The sequence below is a fragment of the Toxorhynchites rutilus genome, chromosome 2 (assembly GCF_029784135.1).
Source record: "Toxorhynchites rutilus septentrionalis strain SRP chromosome 2, ASM2978413v1, whole genome shotgun sequence".
Classification (NCBI taxonomy): Eukaryota; Metazoa; Arthropoda; class Insecta; order Diptera; family Culicidae; genus Toxorhynchites; species Toxorhynchites rutilus.
Window position 1 is genome coordinate 121002485 of NC_073745.1, and position 16813 is coordinate 121019297.

A 16813-nucleotide genomic window follows, 5' to 3' on the forward strand; every position below is an offset into this window, starting at 1 on the left:
TACATATTTCACTTCTGAATTATGCTCGGGAAAGGACCATACCTGTAACGATAAGAAAAGCAGAGAAAAAGGATCAGTTTAAAAATAGTATTGTCATAAATTGGTTCCTCCACTGGGGAGACGCTAACATTATTTCGAATGAGGGAAGAAAACAAACTAAACTCAATTTTCTGTCTCTAAACAGGAGCATTTTCCTTTCTAGTCAGCAAACTCAATTAATTAGCAGTCTCCTCAAGCGATAATTTCCGACAAGCGGGAATGGAAAAGCATAATTCAGTTGGCCCGAAAAAGAACCGGGATTGGGGTTTCCAATTTCTCGGATTCCCAAAAGGATTGTTGCCACTGGGAGCACTGTTTGGGAAACGAGCGAAAAAGCTCAGCATGGAAAGCTCGAGAACCGAGAACTGTCAGCGGTACACAAACAGAAAACAAAGCGAAGGTGTATAGCAGAATAGCGGAGAAATTATTAGATTATTTGGAAAGTATAGTAGAATAGTTAGTAGAGATTGAAATTGATTTGATTAGATAGGGATTATTGAGTGACTGGCACAGTAAGTACATATAAATAAGATTTGGAAGCTGACAATAATGAATTGTAATTTGAATAGGATTGTCAGCCGAAGCATTGCCGTCACGTATTTGAATTCAAAGATAGAAGACCGAAAAATGTAAGATGAAAATGCATATTGTTATTACATGAAATAAATATTTGAAAATTGCAGTTTAAAGCTGCTTCGCAACCACAAAAAGAGTTTTTAACTCGCACTGCGATCAGCTCGGAAAATCGGCCATTGTTCTCGCTAACAAATCTTTAAAATTTTTCGATGGCGGCCAATGCAGAAAATACGTCCCGACCACTAGAAGATGCGGAAAGAGGAAACTGCGCGAATTGTTCCTTGTCGGATTCATTCGACAATTTCGTGCAATGTGACCAATGCGATGCATGGTGGCACATGCAGTGCGCGGGAGTCGATGCTTCGATTGCAAACCAGAGTTTTGTGTGCAAAAATTGCACCCCGCACAGCGTTTCATCTCACAGTTCTTCGAACCGTATTTCAGCCAGGGTGGCTCTCAAATTGAAGCTATTGGAGGAGCAAAATGCAATCGAGCTACGAGAGATTGAGATTCGGAAGGAGTTTTTGCGGCAAAAATATGCATTGATAGAGCAACAGATAGATGACATGTGTGACAATACGAGCCAACGCAGCAAGGTTAGTCGGAGGTCCAGTCGTAAACGAGTAGAGCAGTGGATTCAGGATGCCGACCAAGTAGAAGGCGCCGATGTTCGAGAGAAACCCGAGCGGGGAGCAGCCTCACTGGAGCAGCCGAAAGACACACGCATTTCGAGAACGACTGATGGGAAACCACCATACCCTGAAGGCCAACCACGTCGGACATTGCTCGAATCACAGCTACAACACGAATTTGTCGAGAGGAATCAGCAGAGCTACAGCGGCGCGATTCCTAAGGCGCATCCGAAAACACATCAGACAACAGCAGATCAGGTCTGGCCTCTGAAGCCTATTGTAGGTAACCCCTCCTTACTTACCCCTCCTGTACCGCATCAAGGTAAGCCGCTCCATGACAACAATAAAATGGATTCCGCTCATCCGAATTTTGATACTGGTCTACAAGAGTTATACAAACAATTCGGGACACTTGGCCTTGCTCAAACATCAACGAGTAAAGTGCCTTACAGTGGGACAGTTCCTGTTACATACGGACTCCCAACTATTTCTGGTGTGAATCCCGGCCTTTTTCCTACTGGGAACCACCAGCAACATTGCATTCCCCCCCTTGGAACAGTTCCTATCGTTCCGACAACTTATAATGCAAATCCCGCAAGTGATATGAACGGAAGACATCCGTTTGGGAATGCCCAAAGCGAATATGTTCCAACACCCTCACAATTAGCTGCCAGACAAGTCATGCCACGTGATTTGCCTACGTTTTCGGGCAACCCTGTCGATTGGCCTATATTTATAAGCAGCTTCATTAACACAACTCAAGTTTGTGGATATAGTAGTGCCGAGAACCTCTCCCGTATACAAAGATGTTTGAAAGGAGCCGCGTATGAAGCGGTAAAAAGCCGTTTATTATTACCTGAAACAGTTCCCCAGGTGCTAAATACACTTCAACTACTTTATGGACGGCCAGAATTACTGATCAACGCCCTTTTGGACAAAGTTCGTTCGGTTCCCGCACCGAAATCAGATAAACTAGAAACACTCATCGATTTCGGGATGGCAGTCCAGAGTCTATGTGATCACTTGGAAGCAGCGGGTCAACGGGATCACCTTTCCAATCCATCGTTGCTTATGGAGTTGGTGACCAAATTGCCAGCACACATCAAAATGGAGTGGGCGAGTTTCTCATTGCGATATCAAGTTGTAAACCTGAAGACCTTTGGAGAATTCATGACAGGTATAGTGTCATCCGTTAGTAGAGTCACCTTGTACTCCGGGAGCTACGGCGCAAATTCTATGGTGGAGAAACCCAGATCGAGTCAGAGAGGAACAATCAATGCACACGTCGATGAAAAGGAAATAAATCGAGAACCAATAAAGCTGTGCTGCATCTGCAAGAGGGGTGATCATCGTGTATATGATTGCGGACTATTCAAGTCATTTTCAGTGGATGGACGTTGGAAGAGTGTACAGCGTAATGCTCTGTGTCGAAGCTGCCTGAATGCACATGGGAGAAGAAGCTGCCGCACGGCGAGTCGTTGTGGAATTGGTGGCTGCGAGTTTCGCCATCATAAACTTCTACATTCGGATCGATCGAGTCATCCCGAGAATGAGCCATCGCTCAGAGCTACTGTGTCCGGAAATTACTCCCACGGTTCCTTCGAACAATCCTTGTTGTTTCGCATAGTTCCGGTCAAACTGTACGGTTCTCGTTCCAGTATCACTACCTTCGCATTCCTCGATGAAGGATCGTCGATCACTCTAATTGAAGAGAAATTAGTGAATGAACTCGGCGTTAAAGGCAGGAGAGCACCGCTCTGTCTCTCATGGACAGGAGACGTGACACGAATGGAATCGGAATCAAAGAAAGTGGAGTTGAAGATATCCGGTTTGAACAATGAGAGGAAGTTGCAGTTGGAAGATGCACGTACAGTAAAGAAGTTGGCCTTACATGGTCAGAGTCTATGTTTTGATGATCTCGCGGCTAGGTATGGTTACCTTCGCGGATTACCAGTGGCCAGCTATGAGAACGCAAGTCCACGACTGCTGATCGGCATCGACAACTTGAGTCTGACCGTTCCGTTAAAAATGAGAGAAGGAAAAATACATGAACCTGTTGCAGTAAAAACCAGGCTAGGATGGTGTGTCTACGGTGGCAAAGGTTCTAAGCATACCCGTTGTTCATTGAACTACCATGCCTGTGATTGTGCCTGTGATCGGCAACTACACGATGAAGTGAAGGAATACTTCGCACTGGAAGATGTCGGTACGAAGGTAATCGGAGACTTGGAGTCTGCTGAAGACAGACGAGCTCGGAACTTAATGGAACAAACCACCCGGCGAGTCAATGGGAGGTTCCAGACGGGCCTGCTATGGAGATACGATGTAATTGAGTTTCCGGACAGTTTTAATATGGCGTTACGTCGGCTTGAATGTCTTGAACGAAGAATGGCACGGGATCCGCTGCTGAAAGAAAATCTTCAGAAGCAGCTGGTGGAGTACCAAGAGAAAGGCTATGCGCATCGGGCTTGTCGAGCCGATTTAGCACGATCAGACACGAAACGAGTATGGTACCTGCCGCTTGGAGCGGTGAGAAATCCCAAGAAACCTGAGAAAATACGACTTATATGGGATGCTGCAGCAACTGTGAACGGAGTGTCACTCAACTCAATGCTTCTCAAAGGGCCTGATCAGCTAACGTCTTTGCCCGCCGTTCTATCGCGATTCCGACAATTTTCAGTTGGAGTTTCAGCAGATATAAAAGAGATGTTCCATCAGATAATCATATGTGAAGCCGATAGACATTCTCAACGATTCCTATGGCGTACGGATCCCACGTGTGCGCCAGAGATATATTTAATGAATGTAGCTACGTTTGGAGCAACTTGTTCCCCAGCATCCGCTCAGTATATTAAAAATACAAATGCGAAGGAGTTCGTCGATCGCTTTCCACGGGCAGTACAAGGTATCCTCCATAATCATTACGTCGACGACTTCCTGGACAGTTTCGAGAATGAAGAAACCGCGGCGCAAGTATCGGCGGAAGTTAGAATGATTCATAGTCAAGCTGGATTTCAATTACGGAACTGGCAGTCAAATAGTAAAAATGTTCTAGCACGTCTCGGAGAACCTGCTTCATCAGGGAGTAAAACGCTGAGCACTGACAAAACGAAGAATCACGAACGAGTACTGGGCATGCTTTGGCTGACAGAAGATGATGAACTTGGGTATTCCACTCATATGTTAGACGAGATCGAGAAATTAATCATGGAAGGTGAACGTCCAACCAAACGACAGATGTTGAAATGTCTGATGGGCTTCTTCGATCCACTGGGGTTGCTGAGTATGCTATTGGTCCATGGCAAAGTGTTACTCCAAGACGTATGGCGGGCGGGCACTCAATGGGACCAGAAAGTAGACGGCGACATTTTTGAGCGTTGGAATAGATGGATCTGTCGTTTGCAGAGTGTCGCTGATTTTCGTGTCCCACGATGTTATTTTCTGGGAGCTACGACTCAGTGTTATAATCAGCTCCAACTACACATATTTGTGGATGCAAGTGAGGTTGCCTATTCTGCACTGGCATATTTTCGGATTATAAACGATCATGGAGTTCCTCAATGTACTTTAGTAGCTGCGAAGACGAAGGTGGCACCTCTGAAGCAGCTATCGATACCACGTCTTGAATTGCAGGCGGCGGTTCTAGGTACTCGGTTGATGCTTTTCGTAATGGAAAGCCATACAGTCGCTGTAACAAGGAAATATCTATGGAGTGACTCCGCAACAGTACTGGCATGGATACGATCAGATCATCGCAGGTATAAACAATTTGTGGCCTGCAGAATAGGAGAGATTCTGACCGCATCTAACGTTGACGAATGGAAATGGGTGCCTTCAAAACAGAATCCAGCGGATCAGGCAACAAAATGGGGGAAAAGTACTGGTCTAGATTCTGAGAGTGTTTGGTTCCGTGGGCCTGAATTCTTGAGACAATCAGAAACCAACTGGCCGCAGTTTGAAATCGGGCCAGCAGTTACGGAGGAAGAACTACGTCCTTGCCATCTTCATCGAACCATGAAGACGTGGGAACCAGTGATCGACTGCCATCGTTTTTCGAAGTGGGAGCGGTTGTTGAGAAGTACGGCATACGTTTGGCGCTTCATTGCCAACCGAAAGCGAGAGCAGAAGAAATGCGGTATCCTATCCAGTGAAGAGCTTCAGAAAGCAGAAATAACCTTGCTAAGAATGGCGCAGTGGCAGGTGTTTCCTGATGAAATAGCTCTATTGGAAGATGGTCATCAAAGTCAGAAACGGTTAGACGGTAATAGTAGTATATTCCACCTTACACCTTTTTTAGACGAAGCAGGCGTCTTACGAATGGACGGTCGAATTGGAGCGGCAATCCATGCTCCCGAAGAAATGAAGTTTCCGGTAATTTTGCCAAGGAACCACCGAATCACTTTGCTACTTGTGAACGAATTCCATCGAAGATTCCGACACGCAAACGCAGAAACCGTAGTGAACGAACTTCGTCAACGTTTCTATATACCACAAATAAGGTCAGTCGTGAGGAAGGAAACAAAAAATTGCCAGTGGTGTAAAATAAGGAATGCCACCCCAAGGATGCCTCGAATGGCTCCTCTACCATCCGCTAGATTGGCTTCATGTGTTCGACCGTTTACCTACACAGGGTTAGATTTCTTTGGACCATTAATGGTGAAGGTCGGCCGAAGTAGCGTCAAGAGATGGATTGCGTTATTCACCTGTCTCACCGTTCGTGCAGTGCACGTTGAAGTTGCCCACAGCCTTTCTACAGATTCGTGTGTGAAGTGCGTTCGACGATTCCTGTGTCGGCGGGGATTCCCCGCAGAAATTTACAGTGACAATGGGACGAACTTCCAAGGAGCGGAACGAATATTAAAAGAACAACTCCGAGCAGTGCACGAAGGATTAGCAGCCACATTTACCAGTACAACAACCAAGTGGATATTCATTCCACCCGCTGCGCCTCATATGGGTGGGGCATGGGAGAGAATGGTGAGATCCGTCAAAACCGCCATGATAACTGCTTATAATAATGATAGAAAACTCGACGAGGAATCGTTGCAAACATTCGTGATTGAAGCTGAGTCCATAGTAAACAGTCGACCGTTAACATACTTGCCGTTAGATTCCGGAGAGAGTGAAGCTCTGACTCCGAATCATTTGCTCTTGGGAAGCTCGACTGGTGTACGTCAACCTTCGATACTGCCGACAGATTCTGCAGCTGCCATTAGGAACACATGGAACCAGATTCAACATCAACTGGATATTTTTTGGAGAAGGTGGATTCGGGAGTATCTTCCCACATTGACCAAGCGAACTAAATGGTTCGGAGATACTAGACCATTGGCCGTAGGAGATCTAGTTCTTGTGGTGGATGAGGCAAAAAGGAATAGCTGGGAACGTGGGCGTGTGTTGGAGATTGTAACAGCTAGCGATGGAAGGGTACGACAGGCTACAATCCAAACATTGAGAGGGCTCTTGAGAAGACCAGTGTCCAAGCTTGCGGTTCTAGATGTTGCATGAGGTAAAACTGCACCAGTGAGCAGTGTTACGGGGGGGAGGATGTTGCCACTGGGAGCACTGTTTGGGAAACGAGCGAAAAAGCTCAGCATGGAAAGCTCGAGAACCGAGAACTGTCAGCGGTACACAAACAGAAAACAAAGCGAAGGTGTATAGCAGAATAGCGGAGAAATTATTAGATTATTTGGAAAGTATAGTAGAATAGTTAGTAGAGATTGAAATTGATTTGATTAGATAGGGATTATTGAGTGACTGGCACAGTAAGTACATATAAATAAGATTTGGAAGCTGACAATAATGAATTGTAATTTGAATAGGATTGTCAGCCGAAGCATTGCCGTCACGTATTTGAATTCAAAGATAGAAGACCGAAAAATGTAAGATGAAAATGCATATTGTTATTACATGAAATAAATATTTGAAAATTGCAGTTTAAAGCTGCTTCGCAACCACAAAAAGAGTTTTTAACTCGCACTGCGATCAGCTCGGAAAATCGGCCATTGTTCTCGCTAACAAGGATCATTTTAAAGGTCGTTCTAATTCGACGTTATGTGATATGGAACAGCGTCAGCAGCATCCTCAGCGTTGTTTGATCATTGGTGCATAAAAGGACACATCAAATATGGACCCCGGTTTTTGGGATGTGGTGTTTCACGTAGAGTCGTAGGTCACCGGAGGCTGTCGTAAATCACCTTCCTTCCAAGTTTCCGCAAATTGCTTTTACTGGCCTCTCTTCTTCTTCTTCTTTTTGGCTTTAAGAGGGTTTGAACTTTTCAGTTCATTCGCCTCTAGCTCTGAGAAGAGCCGTTGAGCACCAGTCTTGAGGAGGCTGGTGAAAAAGAAGAAAAAACCATATTCAGCGGACCTGTCTGTTCAGTTGTAAAACCGGGCGAAGGTAGGAAAGAATCCTATGCCATGTAAGATGTTTAATATAAGCTGTAACGTAATTGTATTGTTATTAATGAGTTCCAAAGCGGCGACAAAGCATCGTAGAACCTAGCTCTAGATCAAAAGGAAATATAGGGGGAGGGGGAGGTGGGGAGGAAAAGGAAAGGAAAGGTAAGGAAAAGGGGTGGGATAGAGTGGGAAGGAATGATGTGATGTTAGGTGATTTATAAATGTAGTAAAATTTAATGGTTTTAGTAAAATGCTGGATAAGAATGAATTAGTGTGGTTAGAATTGAGTAAATAAAATAATAATATGTTTTAAAGGTATGCTGTTTGATTATATAGTACTGCTGCATATGCTGGAAAAAGTTAATTTGTGAGTTATATATGGAAAATGTTTTTGTTTATATATTTTATTTATTTTAATATTTTTGTATGTTTTATGTTTATAGATGCATACACATACATACGCCAATTTATTTGTTAGATTTGTAATTTTGTACATATACCTGTGCATGCATGCGCATGTACATGTATACAAATATATACATTTTATTTATTTATATCTACATGTATATGCATACGCGGCGGTGAAGTGACTAACTGAAATAAGGATGTAGTTTAGATTTTACCAAAGAAGCCGGTTTCTTTCAGAAACGCAATTAAATTGGCTTCCTGTGTCTCCTCTCTACTGAGAATGTCTCGGAGACTCTGACCTATATTGTGTTGGGCACGAGCATGGTGTGTTGGCATTCTAGTAGAAGATGTCTAACTGAAACTTGGGCTAAGTTACATGCGCAAAGTGGTCTTTCGGTTTTCTCCATTAGGTGTGAGTGTGTAAAGAAAGTGTGTCCAATTCCAAGGCGGGTTAGCACCCGTCTTTCTTTGCTGTTGTTTTGATCAAACCAAGGAAGCGTGGTATTTTTGATTTGATGGAGATGGGTGGGAGGGCTATTTAACCAGCCTATGTTCCAGCCAGTGCCGAAAATATTCACGTTCACGGCATTCAAATATGGCGAATTTCAGCCTGCCTTGTATTGACAACCTACTGCTCAAGCGAGAGTCGATAAATATGGAACAACACTATCAATGAACACCAGTGCAATGAACATCAACATCAGCTTGCCATAAAGTTCATTTTTCATTTGCATATTCATTTTCGCCATGATATTCGTAACGTCGAAATTGAATATCATTGCGTGTTAGTGAAAATCAAAGCATAAAATTCAACGTCAACTAATTGAAAGTAAAATCGATTAATGGTAAAGGATAGCCATTTATTATACAAAATTCTTGTTTTTGGCGACATTGGCAATGAAATGTATGGTATAACTCTAGCTATATTTTATGAATCTACTCCCGATTGGCCAGAAATGGCGTACACCCCAATTATATGGGCAATGGGTGACAATAACAGACGAGCGAGAAACGAACATAATCTTGTTTTGATTTCCGGTTTAATGATACTGGTTATAAATGACTAGCAATCATATAAAACCCTTACGATATGGATATTGGATGGAAGGGCTTAAACAACGGAAGTCGAATATCGTATTCCGGTGGCTTCCGGTGCATTGAAAACTGCCCTAGGAGACCGAAAATGGTGTTAGTGAAATGGAGTTAGTGAAATGGAGTTAGATAAAGAAAGTGTTAGAAACTAAGATTATGGTAGAGCGAAATGGCGATAGTAAAAGATCATATAAAGCGGAAACGGAAACGGGAACGGACCGTACCCTTCACGGTAAAGATCGCGAGTTGAATTCTCACTCCCGACATTCTTCCAAAAATGGAAGTGACAAGCCAGCCAAAAAGGTGTTGAAAGTCATTATAATACAGTATGAAAAAGAAAAAGAAACGGAAACGGAAACGGAACGCTCAACGCCGTTCAACGCAAGATGTCGCTCAACCGCTCAACACCGCACAACGGTCAACGCTCAACGAAAGCTAATGTTGCCTTCTCCGGATTCCTTTGTTTCCAAATATGGAAATCAAACACGTTTTCAATAAAAAATCACTGCAAGCGATGAGGATCAACTTAACGTTCGTGATAATCACCTGAAATTATTGACAGTAATGGAAGTGCCTGAATGCAGGCTTTCCGAAATTCGTTCATGCTCTATTCGTTCAATATACCAGACAAAGTTCACGCGTGTCGACTCTTGTGTTATACTCATTATGACAGATATGGCGTTGAGTTTCAACAGAAGAAAATTCATCCGACACTGGGAAAAAGCTAATGTCTTCATTCGTGAACAGATTTTGATAATTTGTGGCACTGGTTCCAGCTGTCCCGAATTCGCTGTTTGACCCATCGAACTATATCGGTTCGAGGACAGGGTATAACTGGTGGTTCTATTTTGCTACCCTTACCGGCCAGTTTGTCTGCGGCTGTGCTTCCGAGGATTCCGGAATGACCAGGAACCCAACAGTAGGAGACGTTTTTTTCTGAAGCAGCCTCTTCTGTCTGTATTATCCATGGGTTTCTACTGTTTCCACTGAGCAGGTCTTGAAGACAGCTAGCTGAATCGGAGAAAATTACCGCAGGAAGGTGATCATGGGTACACTCTTGTGTAGCTATTAATAGAGCAAAAGCTTCCGTACTGAAGATGGAGCATTGCGGTGGAAGAGAAAAGCTACCGGTGTATCTGTTCTCGAAAATTCCACACCCAACTCCATCGGAGTTAACAGAACCGTCTGTGTAGACCTGGTGTTCGAATTTGAAATAGGTTGCCGTGAGGTGATTGAAGCAGGTTTTCACTTTTTGTGGAGGGTCTCCCGCACGGACAGACTTGAGAAGATCAAGATTCACGTTCGGCGGTTTGACGTTCCATTTTCTTCCCGTGGCAGTTGAAAGTGCGCATATATCGGGAAGGTCCTGATTTGTGAGGTCTTTGAACCAGTTTTTAGCTCGAATTACTAATGGTACATGGGGGTCATTGTCAGGCAGTGAAAGTTGTCGGATGGCTTTAATAATTCTTGTCACAAGGTATTTGAAAGGTAGATGGCCACTTTCCGCCATGACGGCAGAAGTGGGACTCGTGACGAAGGCTCCTGTTGCTAGCTTTATTGCTTTGGTGTAGATGGGTTCAATGGCGTTGAGTACTCTGTCCCCACCACGGCTGAAGATGCCTACACCGTAAAGGATTTAGAGGACCAACCAGATATTGATGATTTTAAGCAGTGTTTCTCTGTGTCCAGAAGATAAACTTCCTGTAATGGACTTGAGGATATTCATTTTCCTGTTGGCGGCTTTTTTGACCAATTGAGCATGATGTAAAAAGTTAAGCCTAGTATCGAAGGTAACACCCAGTATTCTGAGTGTTCTCTTCTGAGGGATTTCGGATTGATTAAGCTTTAGGACGGATTTCTTTTTGAGTGTTTTGCCAATGTGAATGAATCGGGATTTTTCTGGCGAAAATTGGAATCCTGTGTGTTGGGCCCAGTTTTGTATGGAATCAATTGTACTTTGAAGTCTCTTTCTCTGTGCTAACCCAAAGGCACTGACAGTAACAAGAGTGATATCATCGGCATAAACAAAAATGTTACTGTCGGGAATTAATTCAAAAATAGGTTGCATGGCAACAATGAAGAGTGTTGGAGAAAGAACTGAACCTTGGGGAAACCCGTTTTCAAGGATTTTCAATGAAGACTTGTGATTGTTGATGATTGTTTTAAAAATTCTGTTTTCCAGAAACACTTTGATGAAGAAGCCTAATCTACCACGAACCCCCCAGTTGAGAAGATTTTTCAGAACTGGGTACCTCCATGGTCGATCGAAGGCCTTCCTAAGATCGAGTGATACAACATCTGCGTGCAGATTACTTTCAGCGGCATCGTCTAAAACTTTTTCGAGAGCTACGAGGCAGTCTTCTGTACTTTTACCCGCGCAGAAGGCAAATTGTCTAGGGTCGAGCAGCTTGTTTGACTCTAAAAAGGTCGTTAAGCGCCGGTTGATAATTTTTTCCATGATTTTACCGACGCAACTCAGAAGAGTGATGGGACGGAAGTTGTCCAGCAGGTGATTATTCTTGTCTGGTTTAGGCAGAGAGACCATTAGGCCCTCTTTCCAGCAATTTGGGAAAATTCCACTGTTCCATACATTGTTGTAAAGTTTTAAAAGAACTTTTTTCCCAAGATAGGGTAGGTTTTTCAGCATTGGGTAGCTGATGTCATCTGGTCCAGTGGAGCCGCGTGTTGCTTTGTTTAAGGCCCATTCTAGTTCTTTGAATGAAAGATTTCTATTGAAGTCAAAATCTGCATCAGTGTCAAAATCAATGGGGATTTTTTCGCATACTGCCTTGCGAGTTTGGAAGGTAGTATCGAAGCTTTGGTTAGCTGAGGTGGAGGCAAAGAAATCTCCTAAGGCCTCTGCTATCGTTTTGCGATCATTTGTATACTGACCGTTAATTAGAAGGTTGTATTCGTTGTTCCTTTTTTTCCCATGAAGCCTGGCAATTTTGCTCCATAATTCCTTTGACGACGTGTTGGGATTAATATCATTGACGAATTTAATCCAGCTGTTATGCTTGACTGTTTTAATAATAGCTCTAGCATTGTTGCGAGCCCTATGGAATTCCTCTAGCAGAGTGTGCTTAGATGGGTTATCCGGATGGGCCTTTCTTAGCTTTCGTAAGGCTTTTCTTCTGTCTTTGATGGCTGTATTTACTTCAGGTGTCCACCATGGGACGCATTTTCTACCAGGATTTCCGCTGGTTCTAGGAATGTGCCGTATTGCAACCTCAAGGACGGCTTGGGAAAAGTCCTCGGGTGTCCAATCTTGTTTGTCTGAGAGGCAGCTTTCAATGTCACATTGATAGCCAGCCCAGTTTGCATATTCAAATTTCCTTGTTGAAATTGGAGAAGGTTGGCCAAGGGAAATACATATTGGGAGATGATCGCTGTTGCAGCTATCATCGTGGGTGTTCCATGAAAGCTTTGAACAAAGTTGGGGGAAGCAATGGTGAGATCTATGGCCGAAGAAGAGCCAGAAGCAGAATCGATTCTGGTGTGTTGGCTGTTGTTCAGAAGAGTGAGAGTGTTGTCGGAGAGAAAATCCTCTAAAATGGAGCCTCTTCGATTGAGGTATGAGCTTCCCCAGGCATATGAGTGAGCATTGAAATTACCCATAAGGAGAATTGGGGAGGGAAGTTGGTTGAGAAGATGGTCCAGTTGACTCCGTAGAGGAGCCACATCGGACGTAGGAGAAATGTATATACTGGCTACTGTGATTGGAAACGGAAGGTTTATGCGTATTGCCACTGCTTGTAGAGCGGTAATAACGGGGAGAAAATTGTGGGGGGTGCCGATTTTTATTGAAGTTGCAACCCCGTTGAATGAGGGGTTGGGTCCTTCTTTGAAATAAGTTAGGTAACCTTTGATAGAATCTTTGTGAAAATTTCTCTGCGTCATAGTCTCTTGGAGAGCTATGATTGTGGGATTATATTTATTGATTAATGTTTGTAATTCCGGAAAATTTCTTTGTAGGCTTCGAATGTTCTACTGAATAGCTAGTTTGTTCGTTGGAGTGAATGTATTGGCGGGTTTGGTGGATCTTATTTACCCTTGGAAGGGGTGCTGTTCTTTTCGGATCTCTTGTCATTTTTGTTTTGTTTGTTATTTTGTGTGTTGTTGTTCTGTGTGTTGTTGTTTTGTGTGTTGTTGTTTTGTGTGTTGTGGTTTTGTGTGCTGTTATGTGTGTTGCTGTTTTGTGTGTTGTGGTGTAGTGCGTTGTTTTGTGTGTGTGTGTTTTTTTTGTGGTGTGGTTTCCGTTGATTCCTGATTGTTTCGTGTCTTCTTCCTTTGTTTCTCTTTATTTTGTCGAAGTTCATCTTCTGAGGTTTTTAGCTCTTCTGAAGATGTGTTTTTGGAATATATCTTCCTCTTGGTTTTCCTTGGGACCTCAGATATTGTCATTGAAACATCGGAATCATATTCTGATTCGGTAGTCGAGGTATCAGATTCGGACATAGTAGTGTCAACTGTGGATGGAGTGCTTTCGCGAATTGTTGCCGGACAGTTTTCAGCTGAAACGCAACTACATTTGCATTTGTTGCAGCTAGCAGTCGGTTTTTGAATGTTATTTAGCCTGTCTTGTAGGACACTTGAATATGAAGGTCCATTATTTTTAATGTTGTACAGATCCTTGGCTTGTTTATGTGAAATGCCTTGATCTATTCTAATCTTGGTTATGTCATTTTCTTTTAGCCATATTGGGCACTTCCTGTTGGAAGAGGAGTGGTCCCCTTGGCACTTAATGCAGTGGGCGACATCGTTACACGTTTTGATTTCTGTGTTACAGGCCTCTCATCTGTAGGTATCGTATTTATGCATGCTCTATCGTTCATCCATTTCAGGGCCATCCCATATCGCGTCGGCGAATGTTGGGCTGATGAATGGGGGAGAAGGAGAGGCCCAGTGGATCACTGAAGTTGGAGGAGAAAAATGCAAAATAAAAGTCATGCTGGAATTGTATCGCGTGCGAAGAATTTTATACTCTTCCACCTTGGCGTATGCTCCGCACTGCGAGGCAGAGGATATAATAGTATATAATGCTACAAAGCGCTCTAAACGAATCCTTTGAACGTTTGATGTGGTCACGAGAATAAAGGGCTTCCACCGAATGAATCCTTCTGGTTGTTTTGTTGTGTGTGGTCATGTCATGGAGAGTCTTTTGTGTGGTTGTTGTGCATAAATTAGACTGATTAGTGGCTGTGTGATTCTTTCGAGCAGGTATAGTGTGATTAATCCGAGCAGAAGGTGTTTAGAGCTTCTTCGAGTGCTGGAGATTCCATTATTTTCTTTTCCTTTTGAAGTGGTGAATGTTGAATATTTAAATTGCTTGATTTCTAGTTTTTTTTTTACTTTATATAGGATGATTATATCAATTGGTTCATTTGATTCACTCTAACAATTTTATGAAATGAAAATTACTCATAATGATTGATGAGTAATACTGTTTATTCTGAATAAAAGAACAAACAAACACAAGACACTTTTGAGGCAGCCAATTATTTCAAAGTGCCCCATTGTTGAAATTTATTCTATACCACTATCCGAAATACACCAAAAGTAATCATGGAGTTTATAAGTGCGAGAATAAATCTTTGAACTCGAACAAGAAATTTCTTGTGTTGCATTTTTTTTATCGAGTTTTTATTTATACTTTCAGGGAAAGAACACGAAGCACGGACATAAATTATCGACGTTGTAGACCCTCTTTCATCCTGACTTCCCAACGCATTCCAACCACCTCCACGGCCAAGCATGCAAATGTGTGTGCAAACTTTGACAGGCATTGCCACCATTTAAGGTTCTTCCTTTCATTCGTTCCTTTGTAGCATCAGATAACACTTAATACGTGCCTCCAGATAAGGCTTTGTTGTGTTCAGAGGATTTGTATCGCTGACTTTGAACTGCGGCGTGTTAATGGAGAATGGAAAATCGAGCCCAGCAATATTTGATGTGAAAAATGATCCTGACTCGCAAATAAAGCTGATGCTTAGGCGGATGAAAATAATATTTAACATAATTATGGAATGAGTATATATTCTGTCAGATATATTAGGAATTTTGGTTTATGAATAAAATGCTTCATTTATCATTTACATTAATATTATCGCCTTCAAAGTGAAACTTCTTGCAAATTATGCTTTTTCGGCAAAAAAAAACTCATTTGTAGCTGAGAAAACCTTAAAGGAAAAGAAAATGTCAAATGTCGTTTACATCTCGACAACTTGACATGCCTTGCTAATGAAGCTAAACTATTATTAAGGCGCTCCCAGTTCTAATTCCCGAGAACATTGAAATTAACAAGAGATTAAGAGGAGTTGTGGGAAAGACAGCTCAGTCACGAAATCAATTGCTCCATAATCCTGCGTCATTAATCGTTCGGTCACATACCAAACTGCTAATCTCTGTCGTCTATCATCGTCGTAAATTGATCGAGTGTTAATGACTTTTCGTTAATGAAGGAACAAATTGGTCGATTTACTCCATTTTGTACCACATGCGTAGATTCACTTTCCCCGTCCGTTTTGAACACAGTGGAAGGTATCGAGGAGGGTAATCAATACATAACACATTCATCCAAAAGTTCTCAATTATTCTACACTGGTCCAATTACCATAAATTTTATCTCAATTAATATGTTTTCCCTGGCAAACAAGTTCGGCTTCGAATATATGTCAGGCAAGTCTCTATGCTTGCGCTCTGTAGAGGCTAGAACTTTTCGGTGGAGGTAACCAATTCAGCAGCACACCAGCTGCTACAACTTTTACCGCCCTGGGAGGGCACCACCGCCGCCGTCGCCGCCATGCTGAGCACATAAATTTCCAATGCTTCACTCGAGCTAAATGAGTATCATAAATAATTTCGCAATCTGACCACCCGTCGCTAATGACGAACACTCGGTGAGTGTAGTGTTGACGGCTCTCGCAGCCGGGCGTAATTAATTTGGATTTATTTAAATTTCCGCCGTTGATTGACTCTTAAACATTAATTGACCTATCGAATTGGTTATTTTATTGATAACTGCGAGTTGATCGAGCGGATGTGTGCCACAGGGCTCAATCGAACTTCAGTGAGGGGTTTTTGCCAAGTGAAGGAACACCAGTCGGGTAATGTTGGGCCAAAAGTGAATGTTTAATGTTGCAATTTTTGGGAACAAACTTGAAACGACCACTGCGAAATTTATATGGTGTGATCGCAAAGGTTGCCATAGCAAAATCTGAGGTTGTGGTCTAACAATTATTTTTATCTTTTTATCTTTTTTTGATTCTATAACAGATGAACTAAAAATGTATGTGAGGTAAGATGTGGAATTGTTGAAAATTTGGTAAACTTAAATTTGATGAATTTCTTTTGAGTGTACAGTTAAAAACCTAAGTGTGCACTTGAAAACCTTATTTTGAAGGAGTGTGTAGAATGATTCTTTTTCTTGGATTTTGATGTTTGTTCTTCAGTTCTCAAAATGGCGCTCAAAGGAGAGAAGCAATGCTTGAAAGTTTTGCTCCCTTTTCCTTTTCCTTTTCCTTTTCCTTTTCCTTTTCCTTTTCCTTTTCCTTTCCTTTTCCTTTTCCTTTTCCTTTTCCTTTTCCTTTTCCTTTTCCTTTTCCTTTTCCTTTTCCTTTTCCTTTTCCTTTTCCTTTTCCTTTTCCTTTTCCTTTTCCTTTCCT

General features: G+C 42.5%; 2 protein-coding genes across 6 annotated transcripts in view; one reads left to right on the forward strand and one right to left on the reverse strand.

Annotated features, from left to right (window-relative positions):
• Positions 1-16813, reverse strand: part of LOC129764385 (sperm surface protein Sp17) — a 286996-nt gene that overhangs the window by 157893 nt on the left and 112290 nt on the right. The gene's annotated exons all lie outside the window — the stretch shown is intronic.
• On the forward strand, positions 345-7267 carry LOC129764383 (uncharacterized). Of its 4 annotated transcripts, XM_055763396.1 has the most exons (6): positions 345-551; positions 609-668; positions 723-5490; positions 5545-7012; positions 7070-7129; positions 7184-7267. In XM_055763396.1, the coding sequence occupies exons 3-4, from the start codon at positions 825-827 to the stop codon at positions 6753-6755; spliced, it is 5877 nt and encodes a 1958-aa protein (XP_055619371.1). In that variant the 5' UTR covers positions 345-551; positions 609-668; positions 723-824; the 3' UTR covers positions 6756-7012; positions 7070-7129; positions 7184-7267. The 4 variants fall into 4 exon arrangements, with proteins under 4 accessions (XP_055619371.1, XP_055619368.1, XP_055619369.1 ...); XM_055763393.1 differs by having other exon boundaries at positions 723-7012; XM_055763394.1 differs by having other exon boundaries at positions 609-7012.

Excerpts from the sequence above, each read along its gene's own strand:
- LOC129764383 (XM_055763394.1), top strand. The coding sequence starts at position 825 with ATGGCGGCCAATGCAGAAAATACGTCCCGACCACTAGAAGATGCGGAA.